Source organism: Rhinolophus hipposideros, assembly GCF_964194185.1.
Source record: "Rhinolophus hipposideros genome assembly, chromosome: 21".
NCBI classification, from domain to species: Eukaryota; Metazoa; Chordata; class Mammalia; order Chiroptera; family Rhinolophidae; genus Rhinolophus; species Rhinolophus hipposideros.
In genome coordinates, this window is record NC_138067.1 from 40,867,610 (window position 1) to 40,889,786 (window position 22,177).

The 22,177-nt window shown below is 51.0% G+C and overlaps 1 protein-coding gene across 1 annotated transcript; it reads left to right on the forward strand.

The window, feature by feature from the left end:
• Positions 1-6,722: 6,722 nt before the first annotated feature.
• On the forward strand, positions 6,723-12,661 carry CEACAM16 (CEA cell adhesion molecule 16, tectorial membrane component; the record flags this gene model as incomplete). Its single annotated transcript, XM_081031516.1, has 5 exons — positions 6,723-6,759; positions 7,982-8,326; positions 8,667-8,942; positions 9,883-10,161; positions 12,258-12,661. The coding sequence occupies 5 exons, from the start codon at positions 6,723-6,725 to the stop codon at positions 12,659-12,661; spliced, it is 1,341 nt and encodes a 446-aa protein (XP_080887642.1).
• Between the last annotated feature and the right edge of the window lie 9,516 nt (positions 12,662-22,177).

Below are 22,177 nucleotides of genomic sequence, written 5' to 3' on the forward strand. Positions count from 1 at the left end.
GCTCTCACCCCCACCCTTTGGCCTATGGTCCACTAGATGAACTTCTTCCAGCCATTGCACATTCTGTTCCCTCTGCCTGGAGCATGCCCACAGGCACCCCCATTCATCCTCTAGGTCTCAGCTCAGACACCTCTTCTTCCAGGAAGCCCTCCCTGATGCCCAAGCTGAGTCAGGTCCCCCCTCTGAATTTACCTACCTGCTACCTGGAGATGGGTTTGTCTCCCTGCTGGACGGTGAGCCCCTGGAGGGCAGGGCTGGGGCTGTCTTAGTCACCCATGGGTCCCAACACCACACAGCATGGAGCAGGGACAGGGCGGGGATTCAAGGAATGTATGTGCACTAAGTGAATTTGTGTGGATTCTCATTATTTAGATCCTTCCCTTCCATTCATAGCTGTCTCCATTGATTCACTGACAAACGTTTGTTGAACAGCTGCTGCACACCACCCTCTGTTGCATGAACTTAACTGGGCACCAGAGACGTGAAGATAAACCAGACCAGTTCCTACTCTCAGGAAGCTTGCAGTCTAGTGGGGGAGGCAATGTGGAACCCAACGTAATAATCATTAATAATAAACATTTATTGAGCACTTACTACAAGTATATAGACCATGCTGTGTGCTAAGTGCTTTACATTTATTAACTTATTTTATCCTTGCGATCGTTTTTTGAGGGAAGAACTATGGTTATCCCTGTTTCACAGATGAGGAAACTGAGTCAGGTCATACAGGATGTAAATGGACAAACTGGGGATGGAACCAAAGTCTTTCCGACACCCAAGCTTTACCCTCTGCTCATTGTGGTCTGAAAGGAAGGACCAAGACGTAGCCCACACCCACTAACACGTTGGGGCCTGTGTGTCCAAGCAGAGATATCTGCCATTTACAAGATGGCACCAAGGAAAGCTCAAGTCTTAACCTTGAGGAGGTATCGCTGATGGTGGCATTTCAGGACGGAGTGAAGTGTTTGGCTCAACGAGGAGGAGACCAATGTCCTTGGCTGGCACTAGGAGGTTCCAGGCTCCCTCACTTTGCCCACCCAAGCTCTGCCCACCAAGGTCACTGCCTGCCGCCAACACCCCCTTCCTCTGAGTCCCAGGGCACCACTAGATTCTCAGGGCTGTGGCTCCTTGTTTTGTAAATGAGGAAGTGGCAGCATGGGGAAGGAAGTGGGCTGGGCCGTGACCAAGGGTGATTATGATTCATGGGGAAAACCCTTCCCTCCCTAATCCAAACCCTTTGTGAACAAAAGGGCATTGCCCTCCTAAAGAGTTGCTGGATCAGCTGGTGTAGGTAGACCGGCAGCAGAAGGGTAATCATTGATGGAGGTGAAGGCTTTTTCCTGTACCTGGGAGGGGGTGCGAGTCTAGTTTGAGGTATTTGTTGTACACACTGGGGTTCCCTGGGAGATTTAGTTTGAGAAAAGCAGTCTTCGGCTGAAGCAAGAATTTAAAAATATTGAACCATTTTGGGATCCTGGCGTGAGGACAATTTCCAGGGTGAGAAAAGTGTTCTAAAGCTCGATTTGGGTGATGGCTGCCCAAGGTGAATTTTCTAGGCTAGAAATTATGCCTCAATGAAGCTGATAAAGAGATCATGACATTTATGAGACAATTGAAAACTTGAACACTGTCTGGGTAATTTGAAGATACCAAGGAATTGCTCCTTTTCTTGTCACTTTTTAGGTGAAATAATGACATTGTAAGTGTTTTGTTTTGTTTTCTTAACGAGGCCTTACCTTTTAGAGATCCAGGCTGAGGTATCTATGAATAAAATAATATAATGGCTGGAATTTGTTTTCAAATAATATGGGGGGAGGGGCCTGAGTGGAGGAAGACAGACCAGATGGTCCCTCTCTGACCAGCACGTCGTCCCACCGTCCCCTTCTCTCACTCAGCTCCAGCTACATTAGCCTCCTTGCTGTCCTCACCCTCATCAAAGACTTTCCTGCCTCAGGGCCTTTGCACTTGCTGTGCCTTCTGCAAAAACCACTCTTCCCTGAGATGTTCACAGGGCTCCCTAGGTCGTCTCCTTCAGCTCTCAGCTCAAACATCATCTCCTCATAAAGGCCCTCCCTGACTTCCCTAGAGAAAAGAGCAACCCGTCACTCCCTAGCCTCTTGTCCTATTTTATTTTTTTATAGCACTTATCTCTCCCTGGCACGATAAGCTATATCAGTTGTTTGATTCTTGCCCATCTCCCTCCAATAGGATTTGACCCCATAAGGGAGGGGATGTCTGTCCCACCACAGCCTGGCAGATAGTCAGTGATCAATAAATATTTGTTAAATGATTGAATGACTTGGAAAACCCCAGGTGCAGGAGATGAGAGGGGAAAGAGGAGGGGGGGATAGACGGATATCCACGCAAAGGGAACCGCCTGGGCACAAGTCTCAGGCTTGCTCACGCAATGCACTGTCCCCTCTTGCAAGGTAGCCTGGGTGTTCTTTCTAGAGTGAGGAATTAAGGGGACATGGGTACTATCTCTCCAAGAACAGCCTCCCCAGGATCAAGCTCAGACCTTGCCAGGCCGGCACAGGAAGCCACACCCTGAGATCAAATCCATGAGTCAATATTGCAGCACCCTCAGCCTCACCCTGGCGAGATAAGGGGAAGAAGGGGGTTCAGAAACCTGCTAGTCAATCCCTCAGCTTCAACGTCTCTGCCCAGAGAGGACAGGACAAGGGTCCCGCCACGGTTTCCATCTAACAAATATGGATTAAGTCAGTGGTGGGTGAGGCCTCAGCCCGGAGAATGAATGAGGAGGTTCCAGGCAGCCTCCAGCTCCCTAAGGAACAAATGATGTGGCTGCTGAGATAAGAGGGCTGGGAGTGGGGGAAGGGAGCTGACAAAACAGGGTCAGAGAACCTTGTCCCCAGCTGGCTGTGTGGAGAAGATAAGACTTACCCACTCCAACCTCCTGAGGCCATGGCCCTGAGCCTCAGTTTCCTTGTCTGCAAGATGGACTCCAGGCTCACTGGCCTCACATTCACCAAAACGCTCCTGCCCCAGGGCCTTTGCACTTGCTGTTCCCTTTGCCTGGAATGCTCTTCCCCCATAATCAGCATGGCTCCCTTCTTGAGTCTGAAGAAAGAGTGAAGATAGAGAATATATAAAATGGAGTTATATTTAACCAAGCTGCTAAAATTATTAACACTATAAAAGTTGAGGCATGAGAGGACTCCATTCTTGTTCTAATTAGCATGGGACTTAAGCTTTTTTCCAGTCCTGCATCAGTGCCTGGACGTGCATCTAGACCTCCAGGTAGCCCTCTAATTATCCCCGGAAGGACTCATATAGGCGGGCCACCTGCCACCCATTATCCAGACCACCCGAACGTGACCAGACCTCCTGGCACCCTCTCCCAGACTACCTGACATCTGACTACTGACTGAACTGGACCAACCTTAGGGCTGAGAATGCAGGACTGATCATTCTCAAGAATGCACTTTTGTGGTATAAGAACTTTCAACTTTCCTTCCTGTCTTCTTTGGAACACTTCCGGGTTTTTGCCTAGCTATGTTTCCAGTTTGAAAACTCCAAGACCCTTGAATAAATCTCTATCATTTGTTTCTAGCACAGCCTCCAGACTCTTTAGGTGTGTTCAAGTCTCCAGTGTGACGTCCTGCAATGTCTTTTCGCTGCCCTACATAAAGCAGTGCCCCAGCCCCCTCCATCCCCTCTCCCTGCTTCAGTTTTCTTCATAGTATTATCTCCACCTGATATAATATCATGTGTGCTTATGTTTGTCTATTGGCTGTGTCCCCAAACCAAAGATCAGCTCTACGGGGTAGGGATCGCTCTCTGCCCTATTCGAGGCTGTAACCGGCACCTAACAGAGCAGACAGCACAAAGTAGGTGCTCAATGAATGTTTGTGGAATGGCGAATGAACAATGGTGCCCATGTGCACAGTGCCCTGGCTGGGGCAGGCCCAGCACAGAGCCCTCCATGCCTCTGATCTCCTCTATCCTCAGAGGACTCCTAGGCAGATCAGTGTCATGATCACCCACCACCCACTACACAGTGAGGCAAAGGACCCTGCCCAGGGTTGCCTGCTCTACTTTCTGCCCAGCTCTAGGCCTGGTACATACATAGTAGGTGCCCAAGAAACTGCAGCTGTTGGTTAGCCCAGGGATCTGGGTCGTGTCCAGGAGAGCCAGAGGAGGGACCCGGGAAGTGGGGCAGGGGAGCGGACAGCAGAGAAGGGTCGGTGTGATGCTGTGGGTGGTAGGGAGCTATGGCAGAGTCTGGACATGAGCCGGGTTCTGCCCTCAGCCTCTCAGAGCCACAGTCCTCAGCCAAATCACCAGAAACCTGGGCCTCCCTGGAGACTACTCTTTCTCTGTGTCATCCACACCTAGTATCTGGTTCCACAAACACTCTCTGAGCCCCTGCTCTGTGCCCAACCCTGGGCTGGACAGAACTGGGGAAACGGTGGTGACCACAACAGCCCTGGTCCTGCCCTCCCAGGACTCACAGTCCACTCATGGAGATGAACCTATCCCTCTGACAGTGAGGACCCAGGAGGGTCAGAGTTGGGAATGGGGATCCCAGGGCACACCTAACCCAGCCTGAGAGTCCAGGAGGGCTTCCTGGAGAAGGAGGAGTTGTTGGGCAGGCAATGAAACAGAGCAGAGGGAAGCAGGGGTCTATGCTGTGTGGAGGGAGCGCAAGTGAGACAGAATAACTGGAGCAGAGAGTTCCAGAAGGAAGGGGTGTCCCATGATGCTGGGACACATGGGCCATGGCAAGGACCTGGGCTTTCTCCTGAGGGTAATGGGGAGCCATAGTAGGTTCTGAGCACGATGGGGGAGGGCAGAGACCAAGGAGGAGTTTGGAGGTGAAGCCAGACAAAGAACAGGGGGCTCCTGGACCAGGGTAGGGAACACAGGGAGGGAGAGAAAGGCACATGTGGAAGAAATATTTAGGAGGCAGGCTCCATAAAGTATGGTGTGCTGGGGGCGGGAGGAGGCGACAGGGACGAGGCCTGGGTCTCTCTGTCCCAATGACAGAGGACGGTGGCGCCATCCCTGATAAGAAGACAGGGAGAAGGAGCAGATCTGGGGAAGATGCCAAGGTCAGTTTGGGACGAGGTGAGTGAGAGGTGCCCAGGGACATCCGGGGGAGGCATCCTGAATGACACTGGGACAAAGTCCCAGGGCTCAGGGGAGGGGGCTGGGCCAGGACAGAGAAGGGTGAAGTGAGGTCACAGGAGGGATGGGGGGAGCAAGAGGCGCCAGGTCACCCACACCTCTCACTCCCTCCCCCATCAGAGTCCTGCCCAGCGAGGGCAGCTCAGGACACAGTGCTGGAGGAACAAACCAGGACAGGTGAGCCGCAGGTATGGCCCCCTGCCCAGAAACTGAGGCCTTGGAGGGACCAGGACCCAGAAGCCATCGAGACATTGATAATAACATGTCTGTCAGGAACGCTCTTCCCCCAGGTCCCCCCCGTGGCCTCTCCCCAGCATCACCTCCCCATAGACACCCTCCCTGATCCCCTCCCCTGCCCTCAATTTAAAAACTGCAATCCCCCTTTTTGGCTTTATGTCTCCAAACATCACTTATCTCCATCTGGCATGGAATAGATTTTACATTTTCTTTGTTTACCCCCCGGAATGTCAGCCCACAAGGGCTGGGACTTTATCTACCAGTGCCTGCCTAGAACAGTGCCTGGCAGAAAGGAGACGCTCATTCAAAATTTGCTCAATAAATGAATGAGTGATTTATTGAGCATTTGCTCTGTGCTGGGCATTGCTCTAAGTACTTCACACATATTTGCTTGTTTAATCCTTACAATAGCCCTATGAGGTGGACACTATCATCATTCCCATTTTATAGATGAGGAAACCGAGGCCCAGCAGGCTCTATAACTTACCCAGGGTCATGGAGGTAGGGGACAGTGGATCCAGGCCCGCACTTTTAATAACAGTCACACCAACCAGACCTTGTGGTTGGGGCCCAACCCTGCCAGGCACTGGCTGAATTCCTAACGTGTAGCACCTTGCTAACTGCTCTCAACAAACCATCCCATTTCTCAGCTCTGTGCAGGAAGAGGCCAACAAGAAGAAGAGTCCCAAAGAAAGTGTGCAGCCAAACAGCCTCCTGCCCTTTCGTGTGGCTTTGGAAACAGAGCGGGGTTCAAGTCCCCTCTTGATGCAGGAAATTGGGCAAGTCAGAGCCCCTGCCCAGTGCCTCAGTTTCCCCACCTGTAAATGAATGGGGGTTCTAACAGTGCCCACCTCACAGGACATCCACTGAGATGACAGTTGAAGGTCACCCACAGTGGTGAGGCTGGGAAAACAGCAGCCACTGTTGATTGGTTTTATTCATCAGTGACCCCCAAGCACGCCAGTGAACCCAAGGCCTGGGTCATGGGTAAGAACTGCCCTAAAATTTTCCCCTGCCCCGCCCCCCCCAGCGACCTGGTTCTTCTCCTGGTACCAAACCCGGGCCCTCGGCACAAAGAAGGTTAGGCAGTGCCCCAGGAGGCCTGGCCAGGTCGTGGCCCCTGGCCCGTTCCTGCCACGCCTGCTCTGGTACCCAAACGGGGCCCCAGATCCTCGGTGACTCGATCCCTCCAAATTCAGGTGATCTCCCCCGGCTCCAAATCACCAAACCCTCCCAGGTCCTGCACCAGACGGAGCCAAGCCCCAACCAGGAAGGGCCTCGGAGCATTGGGACGCCAACGCCGCTATCTCCAAGACCCGGGTTTGGGGCGAAAGATGGCGCTGACCGGGTACAGCTGGCTCCTTCTCAGTGGTGAGCGAGAATGGCGCCCCCAAAACCTCAGCCCCCCATGGCCTAAGGGAAGGGAGGGGATCCCCAGCTGGGAGAGGGAGGGTGTGAGCAGAAGTCTAGCATACTGGGTAGGGAGGGCAACTCTGCTTCACACAGGCAGTTTGCTCCTCCAAGAGGCCCCAGCATGGGCAGGCTGGGGACAGCCACCCAGAGAGGTTGGCAGGGTGGACTTTGGAGATTTCTAAGACTGGAGCATGAACTTGGGCAAGTCAGCCACTGTTACTCCTTCATTCACGTGGCAAACCCTTACTGAGCTGTGGAAGCTTAATTAGGGTGAGTTCTAACCAGCAGCTCTGCCCCTCCCTGAGGAGGTGGCTTTGGGCAGTTGCCTTCCCCTTCTCAGCCTCAGTTTCCTCGTCTATGAAATGGGCCTAACTCACAGGGTCATTGGAAGATCATCATAAGCAGTATTACTAGTGCATACTGTGTGCCTGGAGTTGTTCTAAATGCTTTCTGTGGGTTAACAATCACCCTATGAAGAAGGCCCACTCATGACCCCCAACTTCATAGACATGAAACCTGAGGCTCAGAGAAATGAAGTCACTGGCCGGGGTCACACAGCCAGAAAGTGGCAGGGCTGAGTGCTATACCCAGAGCCCTCACTCCTAGCCGTGCTCTATCAGCCTGGAAAGTACCAGAAACCAGGCTAGGCACGTGAGTACTTCTTACGTGAGAACCGCCACGGCTACCCGTTTCAGGGAACCACACACAATTCAAACCCAAGCAGCCCTGACCAGCTAGTCAGGTTTGGGGCTTATCTATTGGGTTGAAAAGAAAAGGGGTGGGGTATATTAATTATGGGGAGATAGAGGAAGAGCACTGGACCGGGAGTCAGGGCCAGGAGGCTGGATGAACCAGCCTGGTCTTGTAAGGCTCAGTTTAGTGACTCTCACAGAGGGGAGAACCCTCTGTGTCCCATGAACTCTCCAGGTCCCATAGGCTGAGTGTGGGCTATGAGCTGGCTCTGTGCAAGCTCCTATATTAGATCCTTGGCACCGCTCATCAGATCCCATCCTCGGAGCACACATACACCCCTCCCCAAGACTGAGACTCTGCACCTGGCTAACATTCATCGAGCACTTATATACCAGAAACACATATGCCAGGAGCCCAGGTCTCCTCCATCAAATGGGGGGACCAGTCAAGCCTGCCTCATCTGACCCCTCTGGCTCCTTTTCCCCAGCCACGTTCCTGAGTGCAGGGGCCGAGATCTCTATCACCCCTGAGCCTGACCAGCCAGCGGAAGGGGACAACATCACACTGGCTGTCCATGGGCTCACAGGGGAGCTGCTTGCCTACAACTGGTATGCAGGGCCCACGCTCAGCCTGACTTACCTGGTGGCCAGCTACATTGTGAGCACAGGCGATGAGACCCCTGGCCCGGCCCACACGGGGCGGGAGATTGTGCGTCCGGATGGCAGCCTGGACATCCGGGGCGCCCTGCTTGCGCACTCGGGCACCTACATCCTGCAGACTCTCAACAGGCAGCTTCAGACGGAGGTGGGCTACGGACACTTGCAGGTCTATGGTGAGACACCTCCCAGACCCCACTGTTCCCCAGCCATGACTTCCTATGTCCTTCCCAATCCCTCTTAAAAAAAAAAAAGAAAGAAAGAAAAAAGAAAAAGAAAAAAGAAAGAAAGAAACTCTAAAAAAAATTTAAAACCATTTAAAAAAAAGACCTAAAATAACATGAAAATGCTCACTCCTTCAGGATGGCTTCCAGGATTAGACCTGCCTCCTATCCCATTCTTTGCCCCTCGCGTTGGGGTACAGGGGCACCACCAGGATGCCCCTTGCCTGGGGAAGGGGAGGCCCCGGGAGCAGGCGGTGCCTGGCCCCCTCCCCCTCTGTCTCTTGCCCCACAGAGATCCTGGCCCAGCCCGTGGTCCTGGCCAACACCACAGAGCTGGTGGAGCGCCGAGACACCCTGCGCCTGATCTGCAGCAGCCCCAGCCCCGCTGAGGTCCGCTGGTTCTTCAATGGCGAGGCCCTGCCCATCGACATCCGCCTCGGCCTGTCCCCCGACGGCCGGGTGCTGACCCGGCACGGCATCCGCAGGGAAGAGGCTGGAGCCTACCAGTGTGAGGTCCGGAACCCGGTCAGTGTCAGCCGCAGCGAGCCCATCAACCTGACCGTGTACTGTGAGTCCTCCTGGCCCCAGAGATACCCAATGCCCAAACCTCATAGATGGGGAAACTGAGGCCAACAGAAGGTGCCCAAGGGCACACAGTGTGTCAGTAGGCAAGCTGGGAACCACGGAGCCCTCTAAAAATACACTTGACCCATCTCCTAACGACACATTTGAAATGGAATAATCCTCCAGTTTGAAGCAATACTTGCAGGTCCCAGGGACACAGGAGTGGTTGGTTTCAAAAGGGAGGCAGGAAGTGAGTGGTGAAACAGGAGGGGAGATAAAATAAAAACACTACCAAAGCATGGAGTCATTGCCAGGGGCAGATGATATGCGGTGCGGAATCCGTGGAAAATAAATCACTGAGGTACTCGAAGGCCGGTGATGTAGAAAAACTTAGAGCCTAGAATCCTGCAACCAGGGAAACCTGGATTAAAGAAGCACTGAATTCTAGACTCTGAGGATCCTAGAAACTCTAGAAACAGAGATTCTTAGACTCTTAGAATCTGATTCTAAAATCTTAGAGCAACCCAATCCTAGAATGTTAGAAACATAGATCTAGAATCTTAGAATCCTAGAACCTGAAACGTCGCTCTTGGAGCCTTAGAATTCTAGACTCTTAGAATGGCTTATCAGAAACCAATCATTTAGACTTCTTCCACTTATTTTTTAATAGAGCCATAGATTTCAAAAATAGTTTGAAATTTTCTCTGGCTCAACACTCTCTTTTTACAGAAGAGAAACTGAGATCCCCTGAGAGGGATAGTGACTCTCGAGATCCTAGAGCAAGTTAGAGATCCATGTGGGATTCGGAAAGGCCACAGCTCTATTTCCCTCTACTAGGCCCTGATATTCCCAGGGTCCCAGCCTGGTGGAAAGAAAGCCAGGGGTGCCCACCTCTCCTCCCCTCTCCCTCTACTGCCCCGTTTCTCTCCTTCCTGCCCCCACAGTTGGCCCGGAACGTGTGGCCATCATCCACGATTCCACCACCCGCACGGGCTGCACCATCAAAGTTGACTTCAACACGTCCCTCACTCTGTGGTGCGTGTCCCGGTCCTGCCCAGAGCCTGAGTATGTGTGGGCCTTCAATGGGCGGGCCCTAAAGAATGGTCAAGATCACCTCAACATCAGTAGCATGTCAGCAGCCACGGAGGGCACGTACACCTGTATTGCTAAGAATCCCAAGACCCTGCTCTCCGGATCGGCCTCAGTGGTGGTCAAGCTCACTGGTGAGTCGCCCCCAGCTGGCCACTGCCCTCTTCCCATGGAGACCCAGTTGGACTGTGAAGGTTTGGCTGTTCCACCAACAGTTAGGCCACCATTTGCCCAACAAATGATTGAAAAAGGAGAGATTCTCAACCCATTTGTTGGCCAACCCATTTGTTGGACAAAGTGGCATATCAGGTGGACGTCTCTCCATCCAGGTGACAAAAAAAGACACTCTACCCCTTGTCGCCTAAAAAACAAACAACAAATATGACTCTCTTCTTTGAGGGGTGGCAGTGAGAAAATGGGCCACATGTCCCATATTGTGCAGTGGCAGAGTGAGAAAACATTCGGATGTCCCTTTATGTGGGTGCCCCTGTTCTAAATTCAGTCACCAGCTGCGTAGGGGCTTGACCCACTCCCTGCCACACAAACAGCTGAATTTCTTGGTAGCCAACTAGATTACCCGGTTGTCTGGCCCAGATGACAGTGTACACACGCAGGCACACACACACATACACACATGGAAAATCACAGCCAAGTGTTGGCAAATGGAAAAACACAGCTGGGGAGACATTGTCTTATCCCTGTCCTTAAACAACCTGGGGGCTGGGGGCAGTACAGACTCAGCTGGTGTTTTCAGAGCCATTAGGATCCTCAGGGGACATTTCTCATCCCCTGAGGATGGCGGCTTTGAACATAAGGATCTGGTTAATTCCACCTTGGTTCCTTCCCAAGTGGCCACCATCCCCTGGGGACAGTAGGAACAGTCCTTCCCTCCCTCCCTCCCCCTCCCTCCTACTAACAGGCTGGGTCTCATCCAAAGGGTGGATCCTCTTTCACCCAAAGGAAATGACATCCCTAGAGGTAAGTGTTCCTCCTGCCCCACGCCAACCGGGGCCCTGGCAGCTGGTATTGGCAGGAGACAGGGGGTGGACCAGATGACCTCAGGTGCTGCCCCAAGCCCTGTCCATACAGGCCAAGATGGGGGGTATCCAAAGTGTGCAGGTATGTTCAGGGAGTGGGTACAGGGCCCCCAAAGGCCTCCTGAACTGTCAGCAACACTGTGGCAGGTGCCAGGAAGGAGACAGAGGAAAGGGTGACATCACCTCTCCCCCACCTGGGGGACTCTTATCTGATGGAGGAGACATGGTCTCTGCCCTTAAAGAGATGGTCCTGGAATAGGGAAGCATGGTCTCCTTATTCAGAGAGAAGAGGCAATGCCACATACTCCATGGACTTCCAAGCAGTGATGGAGGAGACATAACACCCACCCTCAATGAGTTTCCAATCAGATGGAGGAGACACAATTCATAGTTGGGGAGATTTTCTATTCTGATGGGGGAGACATGGTCTTCAGGAGACATGGCCTCTTTTATTTTAATATTTTAGAATTCCTAGTCTGATGGGAGAGACACAGTTCCCATGTTTGGGGTACTCCCAATCTGATGGGGGAGTACAGGCCTCCCACTTTCTAGGAATTTCCAATATGATGGGATAAACATGCCTCCATCTAATTTCTGGGGTCCCCGACTGATCAAAAGACCCAACCCAATAATCTGGAATTTCCAATCTGATGGAGGAGACATGGCCTCCCACCCTCTGGAATCTTTCAACCTGATGGGCAACTACAGTCCCCACATTCTGAGGTCTCCCAGTCTGACAGGAGAGACATGACCTGGAATACACAACTCCCAATTATTTGATGGGGGAGACACGGTCCCCCATATTCTAGAATTTCCAATCAAATAGGGGAGACATGGCCCTTATAATTTGGGAATTTCCTATCTGATGGAGGAGACATTACCCGACTCTCTAGGGTTTTGCAGTTTAAAGGGAGAGATACCCCCCAAAGGCTGGAAATTCCTCGTGTAATGGGAGAGAGATGGCCCTCACACCCTGGGGCCTCCCAGTCTGATGGGGGAAGGCATTGTCAGGATATAAAACCCACCGCCACTACCACACAAATTACCTGCTTCCTCTGTCTCCTTCCCAGACGCTGCATGAGGGAACACCAGCCAGCTTGGGGGAGGCACAGATGAGCCAGCTGGTAGTGGGAAGGGGACACTAGGCTCAATACAGGCCCAGCTGACCCAGCGTCCCCTCACTCTCTTCACAGCTGCAGTCGTCGCCATGTCTATCGTGCCCGTCCCGACCAAGCCGACAGAGGGCCAGGACGTGACACTGACTGTACAAGGGTACCCCAAGGATCTGCTGGTCTATGCCTGGTACCGCGGGCCTGCCTCCGAGCCCAACCGGCTGCTCAGCCAACTGCCCTCAGGGAATTGGATCGCAGGCCCCGCGCACACAGGCCGGGAGGTGGGCTTCACCAACTGCTCGCTGCTGGTGCAGAAGCTGAACCTCACCGATGCCGGCCGCTACACACTCAAGACTGTCACACTGCAGGGCAAGACTGAGACGCTGGAACTGGAGCTGCAGGTGGCCCGTGAGTGTGCGGGAGGGGTTGGAGGGTGCCTCTTTTCCGACGGGGGCTCCCACAAGGGGACTTTGAATCCTCCATAAGGTTGGGGGACACAGACCAAGCATGGATATGCTTCTCCACCAGACTGCAAGAAGGGACCGTGTCTCTTCCATCTGATTTGGCATTCCCGAAAAGCAGCTCTTGCCTCTTCTGTCAAACTGATGATCTAAATTAGGGGTAGATAGTCCTCCTCTGTGAGACTCAGGACTACTAAAGCAGGCTTCCATGCCTTCTGTGTCGTATAAGAGGTACACTAGTCTGAAAGTTTTAAAAAGGGTACATAGTTTGAGGGTAGGGCATCTTTTATGCCACAGATGAGTGGACCCTAAATGGGAGATATTGTTTCTACTACCCTATTGGGAAAGTGGGCAACTGATGGAGGTTTACCTCTGCAATCATGCTATAGGCATAGAGTGAGGGTGGATATGCCTCTTTCTTCAGACTGTCGTCCTAGACAGTGGGACCATGTCTCATCCTTTGCATTAGTAAGAACGAGAACAGAATCTACCATCTGAGGAGGGAATTTATCTCTCAAACTGAAATATGGATTATCTACTCCATTAGGATGGACGTTTCTAGGTCGTAGGAATTGTGTCTCCTCTATCACACTGGGAGGTTGCAGTAGTCAGAAACAATGTCTCTTCCATCAGACCGGGAATTCCCAAATGTTGGGGACTGTGACTCCCAGTCAGACTGGAAGCTCCCAGGTGTTGGGGACCGTGTCTCCCCATCAGACTGGGAGCTCCCAGAGTCAGGGACCATGTCTCCTCCATCAGACTGGGAGCTCCCAGATTCAGGGATCATGTCTCCTCCATCAGACTGGGAGCTCCCAGATTCAGGGACCATGTCTCCTCCATCAGACTGGGAGCTCCCAGATTCAGGGACCATGTCTCCTCCATCAGACTGGGAGCTCCCAGATTCAGGGACCATGTCTCCTCCATCAGACTGGGAGCTCCCAGATTCAGGGACCATGTCTCCTCCATCAGACTGGGAGCTCCCAGATTCAGGGACCATGTCTCCTCCATCAGACTGGGAGCTCCCAGAGTCAGGGACCATGTCTCCTTCATCAGACTGGGAGCTCCCAGATTCAGGGACCATGTCTCCTCCATCAGACTGGGAGCTCCCAGAGTCAGGGACCATGTCTCCTCCATCAGACTGGGAGCTCCCAGAGTCAGGGACCATGTCTCCTCCATCAGACTGGGAGCTCCCAGAGTCAGGGACCATGTCTCCTCCATCAGACTGGGAGCTCCCAGAGTCAGGGACCATGTCTCCTCCATCAGACTGGGAGCTCCCAGAGTCAGGGACCATGTCTCCTCCATCAGACTGGGAGCTCCCAGAGTCAGGGACCATGTCTCCTCCATCAGACTGGGAGCTCCCAGATTCAGGGACCACGTCTCCTCCATCAGACTGAGCATCGCCTCTCAGAGGTCTGAGAGGCCATGTCCCTAAAGCAGGGGCAGGTCTCACCCATTAAACAAGGAGATCTCCAACACTGTGGACTAGATCATTCCCCAGGCTGGAGTTTTGCCTCCCCCATCAGACTAGGCACTCTCAAAAGCTATGTGCCTGAGTCAGGGACAGTGTCCTCTCCCTCAGACTTGAAGTTTCCAGAATCAGGAACCCAATCACTGCCAGACACCCTCTTTTCTATTCACTCATCAAATTCCAGTTTTCTGGGTCAGTGTTGTGGGGAGAATGCTATCCAATGACAGCAGGCCACCCCTGGTGAAGCCTCGGAATTCCCTTTCACCTGTCTCTCTTCTCACAGTCAACCTCCCTCCCTCGCACGAAGACCAACGCCACCTTCCTGAACCTGAACCTGGCACAGGCTGAGCGTGGGGCGGGTGGGGTCGCTGGGAGGCTGGGGCTGGGCTGGGGAGCAGGTGGGATGGGGGCACTGGGGAACTGGTCCTCTACCTCCCTGACAGTCTCCTCTGCACCTTTGCCCCATCCTCCCCCATAGCCATGGAGTAGCAGCGTGGCCCTGGAGACCTCCAGAGAGAAGAGCTCTTTGCAGCATCCTCCCCATCTCCGCCCCTGAGTGGAGGTTCGCCATCGTCCTACTCCTCTGTTCTCCTGCTTCCACACTAGAGTTAAAGCCAACAGGGACTTACTCCTTCGCTGAGCTGTCAGAGAGTGACAGAGGCCATAAACATCCTGGTTAACACAAGTGTGTGTCAGCCTCTTCTTCCACCACTGCCAACTCTGCCATTGCCTGGTAGCCTGCTTGCTTCCTTTCCCACCCAAGAGTATTCTCAGTCTGGGTGCATGCATGTACAGGGATACCCAAATCACAGTGCTGCAAGCTCCCACTGGTTGATGTCAGGGTCTCAGACCCTTCTCATGTCTCCCCAGGTTATATCTGAGGATTCTGCCTCCCCAGGGGCCAAAGACAGCCCCTCCTCGGGACACTTGACAGAGCAGGGTTCTGTAGGACACAGCCCTCCCCCACGCTGTACCTCACTCCATACATGGGCCCTGAAGCAAAGCTGCTTGTGCACAGGACAGGGAATGACCAAATTTTTCAAGAAGAGTTCTAGTACCTTCTGGCCCTCATCCATTTAACCAAAGATGCACCTCGTGTCCTCCATTGTCGTCAGGTCCCACCCCCAAACCCATGTGGCTCTCAAATATCACCTGCACCCTAAAAACATCTCCCTCCTCCTCTAGCCACAAAAAAGGCCCTATGAATAATGAATGCAAATGGGACAGGGGTGGGGTAAGGGAAAGGAAATGGGGAAGTGGGAGCCAGAGAGAGTGTGTCTTTGAACTCCTCTCATTAGCAGGGTCTGAGCTGAAGGACCCACCCAGTGAAGATGCCCCATTAGAGACTTGGTGTTGATCAGAAATGGTGATGGCAGGCTCTAGTCTTGGGGGAGAAAGAGAGGTTTGCGTAGGAATGGGAAGGCCTTATGGAGAGATTTCCCAGAAACTTGCAAAACAGCCTTTCTGAAGATGGCTATGTTGAGTTGGGATGGGGAGTGGTGAAAGGCCCCCAGAATGAGGGTTATAGGATCTGGGTTATAATCCCACATTTGCCATGAATTCACTAAATCCTCAGTTTTCTCCGTCAATAAAAAGGTGTGGACTGAGGGTAGACTAGAGTTTTCCAAACCATTTAATTATCTCAGAGCCCTTTCTTCAAATGCAAGCTTGCATGGTTGGTCAATATATTATGTAAAATAGCAATGCATTAAAAGTAGGTATCAGTTCAAAAGCTATAGCCCTCTCTCCCTCCAAAGTTCTACACACTTGAAAACAATCCTTTATATTTAAATACTTAAATGCAAAATACCAACCAGAATCAAATGGCAGTGAAAACACTATATATAGAAATCTTCAGGATATGGCCAAAGCTGCACCTCGAGGGAGAATGATAGCCTTAAACACTTAAATGCATTGAGAGTACTAAAAGAAAAATACTTGAAAATGAACAAAATAAGTTTTCCATTCAAGAGATTGGAAATAAACCAAAATAAACCAAAGGAAAAAGGTAAAGAAATGTAAAAACAGATATGGATAAAATATAAAACAAAATTAGCACTGGTCAATAAAACTTAAATCTAGTTCTTTGAAAATGCCAATGAAATAGACAAACTTTTTGCAAGTGTGATGAGACAGAAGAGACTAATTTAAAAGTAAAAGAGAAACTGATCTAGTTGAAGTAGAGGATCTCTCCCGGGTTAGATGCTCAATAAATATATGTTGAAGGAAGAGGGTATGACAGATTCTGTGGATTGCTCCCCAGTAGTCACTCCCCTCTCCTCTTTCATGAAGGCAGGCACTGCCTCCCATGAAAGAAGCTGAAAATGTCAGGTACTAACTTTCCTAGACTACTTTGCAGCTATAGGTGTCCATGTGACCAATTCTGGCCAATGAATGAAGGAGAGAGCCAAAAGTCCTATTACTGACTCCATCCCTCCCAGGGGGCACTAAGAGTTTGGAACCTATTACCTAAATCAGTTGTCTCTAATATGAGGTTTCCAGGCAATGTAACAGCTAGGAACTGAGGATGGATTTGAGACCATACTCTTAATCCCAACACTATTCAGCCCCAAAATGGGAAATAGCATCCATATTCTCCCCACCCCTCATAAGAGTCAGTGACATATATAGGGCTAGAGCCTCGGTATATCAGTTAGAATTTCTCTTCAGTGGCTAGTAGGAGAGACTGGAAATAACACAAGCAACAAAGAGAAGACTAACATATAAGATAAAAAAGAAACCAGTATATGTAAGGGTAGCTTGCATGGATAGAAGATTGCTTCTCTCACACATAAAAATTGTCCATAAACAGATTTTTCAGAGTTGAAATGGTGCCTCCATAGTGTCATTAGGGACACCACAGCTCTTTCTATCTTTCTGCTCCATCATTCTTAGCTTGGAAGGATTCTCTCCATCACCTGTGGCCCAAGATGGCTGTTGCAGCTGCAGCTGCCTCAGCCATGTTCCATGCAGGAAGCAGGAAGAAGGGGACGAAGGCCAACAACAGCGCCACACCTATTTATGGACTGTGCCTCTTTCAAGGAACCTTCCCCAAAGTCCAGGCCTACAACTTCCACTTACATCTGATTGGCCAGCTCTTAGTCACATGGTGACCCTAGCTGCAAGGGAGGCTGGGAAGTGGAGTCTTTTTCCTGGGAATATTACTGCCCCAAAGAACATCAGGAAAGGCAGGAAGAATGGATCCCAGGTGGACAGCTGGCAGGCTCTGCCACGCCAGACCTTGGAACTCCTATCTCCCAAGCTGGACAAAATGGCCTTTCTCAGCTAAGCATAAATGGAAGGAGCCACAGTGACAGTAGCAAGGGATTGGGAAAGACCGGGGTGTGTTCAGCAGAGGCTTACTTTGTGCACTACAGAATGAGGCCAGTGGGCGGGGCAGAAGGAGCAAAGGAGGAGGCAGCTCAGGTTTCTAGGTCAAACAAGATCCCATATCCTCAGGGTGTGGAAGCTCAGATATTCCCCAAACCAAGTCTTCCATCCCTCTAATGATCTCTGGGCTCCTTGACTGAATCTTCCAGGCTGTCCAATCCCCTCCTTTCACAGTCCAAGAAAGAATAACAATAACCACAAAATAATAATAGATCCTGTATCTCAAGCATTGATTTGTCCTTTCGCATGAACCATCTCAATGAATTCCTACAACAACCCTTATGTGTAGTTACTACCAGTTCCTCCATTTTACAGGTGAGGAAACTGAGGCACAGAGAGCTGAAAACCTTGCTCTGGGTCCCACAGTTCCCACAGTTGCTGGGAGAGGCGCTAGCTGGTGAGTCCCCTTTGTTCTTCAGCAGAGTAGGCAGTCAAGGCCAGACTTTTAGCTGTGGGCACGTTACTTTTGCTCACCTGTAAAACAAAGATAATAATAGTGCTGAACTCCTAGGATTGTTGAAAAGATTAAATGAGTCATTACAAGTAAAGAATCTAGTACATAAGTGCTTGATAAATGCTTTTGACACCACCACCACCCGCACTGAGGTGTTTGCTTTTGGCAACAGGCAGCTGGAAAAGCCAAAAACAACAATTGTTCTGCAATGCCTTCTTCCTGGGGGACTTAATTAGGTTTGCCTCATTTTATATAGTACATGATGTTCTTAACAATAGTGTTCGCTGAAAATGGCTTACAAGAAAAAGTAATAACTGTGTATGAACTTTTAGAATCATGATATTAATGATCTCAGGTTCAGGGGTAATATGCTTTGAGCACAGATTCTCTGATTTGCTCCTCGCAGCCTGCCTTTGAATGGGGGCCACTTTTCCCCAGCCTCCTAGCTGTTTATTAAAAAATAACACATGCCAGGCCCCTGCCTGGGCCCAGGAAATCTCTGTCTCCAGGGAAAGGAACTGGAAGCTGAATTTTTAAAATAAATAGCCTGGGTGATTTTATCAGTTGGGAAGTTGAGGGACCCAGATGCAGGGACTATCTGACAAAAAAAGGAAAATGAGTCACAAAGAGGAGGAAGTGACTTTCCCAAAGACACTCAGTCAGGAAGGGTCAGGGCCAGGAATTAGCCCAGAGAAGGGCAGGAATCTGCTCAGGATTATATAGCAGGTTTCCTACTGAGGGCTAAAACTGGGACTCTTCTGCCCCAGGAGGTTGATAACAGCTCCTCCAACCCCAACTTCACAAAACTGCATGGTGCTTGGGGCCCTCAGATTCTACTAGCCAGGAGTGGGAGCTAGTCCAGACCCCCAGGGCTGCCTCTGCCTCTCTCTGACCCCATTCCCCTCCCCCTTCATGCCTTTTCTCAAGTAACACTTCAGGCAAGGGGGAGGGCGGGAATAGGGGCTGGAATGACCTTGAGGCCAGAACACACAATGGCCCAGTCACTGTCTGGCGCCCTGCCAGGGAGAGGAAGGAAATCTGCCCGGGCTGGAATGTTGATTCAGGATGGAGAGAGGGGCGGAGGATGGGAGAAAGGGAGGTAGAGGGAAGAGAAGAAGGGAGAAAGAGAAGAGAGGAGAAAGTAGAGGGAGAGGAGAAGGAGGCATGAGAATAGTATAGGAAGAAAGAGGTGAGGAAGGAGAAGGGATGAGAGAGGAAGAAGGATGAGAAGAAGGAAGAGGAGGAGGAGGAAGGGTGCCTGGCACCAGGGTGCCGAGGCCAGACTTTGGGAACCAAACAGGGAGTCTGGTCAGCTCCAGCTCTTCATGATGCACAATGCAGAGTCCAGTGAGGGCATCCCAGCCCACCTAGGTTGCACAGGAGCAGAGAAGCCAAAGGGCCTCACCTGTGCTGCAAATCGTAGGCAGGAGCTCCCTGAGTACCCACAGTAACCTTCAGAAGCAGGTGTCAGCCTGCCCGTCCCTCAGAAAGGAAACTGAGGCCTCCAGAGGTCACATTACTGGAATCATCTCCCCTTTGGATCACAGTCCATACCCTTCTCCTCTCACTCCACTCCAGCCACACTGGCCTCCTGGCTATTGTTTGAACAAACCAAGCAACTCCTGCCTCAGGACCTTTGCACTAGCCTTTCCCCCTGCCAGGAATGTTCTTCTCCTAAATACCTGAATCACTCCATGGAGGTCTCTGCTCAAAGAGACCCTCTTGAACACCCAATGCTGTCTAGCTTTGTTCTTCATAGCACTATCACACACACACACACGCACACACAGCTATATTATATCTTCCTTCCTCATTTGTTCATTAGCTGTATTTTCCCCCCAGACAGCAAGCTTCGTCAGGCAGGAATTTATCTCTTTTGTTCACTACTTTTGTGTCAATTACTTACATCAGTGCTTGGCACACAGTAGGTGCTCAATAAATAGTAGCAGTAATAGTAATGATAAGGTGACTTACCTCACCATGTCACAAAACATACTTTAGAGCTATTGTATTAGTTATTTGACTACCGCATAACAAATTACCCCAACACTCAGCAGCTTTATTATCTCACAGTTTCTGTGAGTCCAGAATTCGGGAGTGGATTCCCTGGGTAATTCTGGCTCAGGGTCTCTCATGAGGGTGCAATTAAGATGGCAGCTGGGTTACTGTCATCTGAAGGCTTGGCTGGGGCTGGAGGACCCAATTCCTGGCTAACTCACATGGCTGCTGGCAGGAGGCCTTAGTTCCTTGCCACATGGACGTCTCCATAGAGTGTCCTCATGACAAGGCGGCTGGATTCTCCCGGTGCAAGTGATCCAATGGGAGAGCAAGGAGGAAGCCATGATGCCTTTTATGATGTGTCGGAGAAGTCACACACCACCACTTCCACCATATTCTACCATATTCCACCATATTCCTATGAAGCAAGTTACTTCATCCAGACTCATTCAAGGGGAGGGGAATTCAGCTCCACCTTTTGAGGGGAAGATTGTCGAAGAAGTTGTGGAGGTATTTTAAAACCACCGCAGCTGTAATCATTCAAACAGTGTGAAATGAGCAAAAGAACCAAGGGAAAGACAATGAGAAGTGTCTTAGTCACCTCGGGCTGCCATAACAGAAGACCATACATGGAGTGACTTAAACAATAGGAATTTATTTATCACAGTTCTGGAGGCTGGAAAATCCAAAATCAAGGTGCCAGCAGGTAGGTTTCATTCTGAGGCCTCTTCCCATGGCTTGCACGTGGCTGCCATCTCGCCATGTGTTCACATGTCTTCTTCTTTGTGGGTCCACGAGGACAGAGAGGGTAAACTCGCTCTCTAGTGTCTCTTCTTATAAAGACACCAATCCTACGAATCAGATCAGGGCCCCACCCTTAGGACTTTATTTAACCTTAATTACTTCCCTAGAGGCCCTATCTCCAAATACAGGTGCATTGGAGTTCAGGGCTTCAGCATAAGAATGCTTATTCGGTCCATAGTAAGTGGCAACACAAGAGCAGAATCACTGCCTGCATCCTGCAGCTCCAAGCACAGTGCCAGGCAAACAATCGGTGTTCAATAAATACTCGATAAGTTAAAAGATATATGGATGAATGAATGAATTCAACCAATATCTGTTGAGTGTGCACCCTGAGAAGGTATCGTATAAAGTCGTGGGTGCACATACTGATCCCCACACCTTCGTCCCTGGCCTCGCAGAGCCCACAGCCCAGAGTGGGGGACAAATGTTAACAGGTCCGTAGACAAAGTCATTACAAAGTATCATGATGCTCTGACAAAAAAGTGTGAATTCTGAGAGAGAAATGCCAGAGCATGAAATTCAGGTGGAGCCTCCAAAGCAGCCTCCCAGAGGGGTGACATTTAAGGTGTATATTAGTTTCACGTGGCTGCTGTAACAAATGCCACAACTGTGGTGGATTAAAACAGCAGAAAGGTATTTTCTTACGGTCCTGGAAGTCAGAGATCTGAAGTGAGTCTTCTGGGGATGGAGTCAAGGCGTCCACAAAGCTGGGTCCTTCTGGAGGCTCCAGGGGGAAATCTGTTCCTTGCCTCTTCCAGCTTCTGGCTGTTGCCAGCGTTCTTCATCTTAAAGCAGCATCACTCTCATCTCTGCTTCTACGTATTGTCAAGTCCCCTTCTCTTCTATGGTCAAATCTTCCTCTGCCTCGTTCTTACAAGGAGACGTGGGGTGACACTTAGGGCCCACCCAGATAATGCCAGATCGTCTCCTAATCTTCTGGTGCTGAAGTTCTTCATAACTGTGAAGTCTCTTTTGTCTTACATGGGTAACCATCACAGGTTACCCATGGGATTCAGGCTTGGATATGGGGGATGTTATTCAGCCAATTACAAGGTGACACCTGACAGGTCAGAGGAGCTGGGTGGAAAGTTAGCGGGGGCGGGGGGGGGGGAAGCATTTCACACAGAGGGCATAGAATGTATAACGGCCAGGAGGCGGGAAAGCAGATTTGAGGCCCATGTGGCTGGAGAGGAGAAAGCAAGGGGAGACTTGAGGAGGTGAGGGCAAGTGAGGACAGGGATCGTACAGGGCCTTGTGCGTCACAAGGAAGACTGTGACTGTCCCCTCAAGTGAAGTACGAGCCACAGCAGGACTCTGAGCAGCATGTGCTCCAAGCCCAGGGCTCTTTCTCAGGCCACATGTTGGAAGAGGCTGTGGGGAGTAGACAGCAGGGAGCCCAGCGAGGAGGTGACGGCAGCTGGACCAG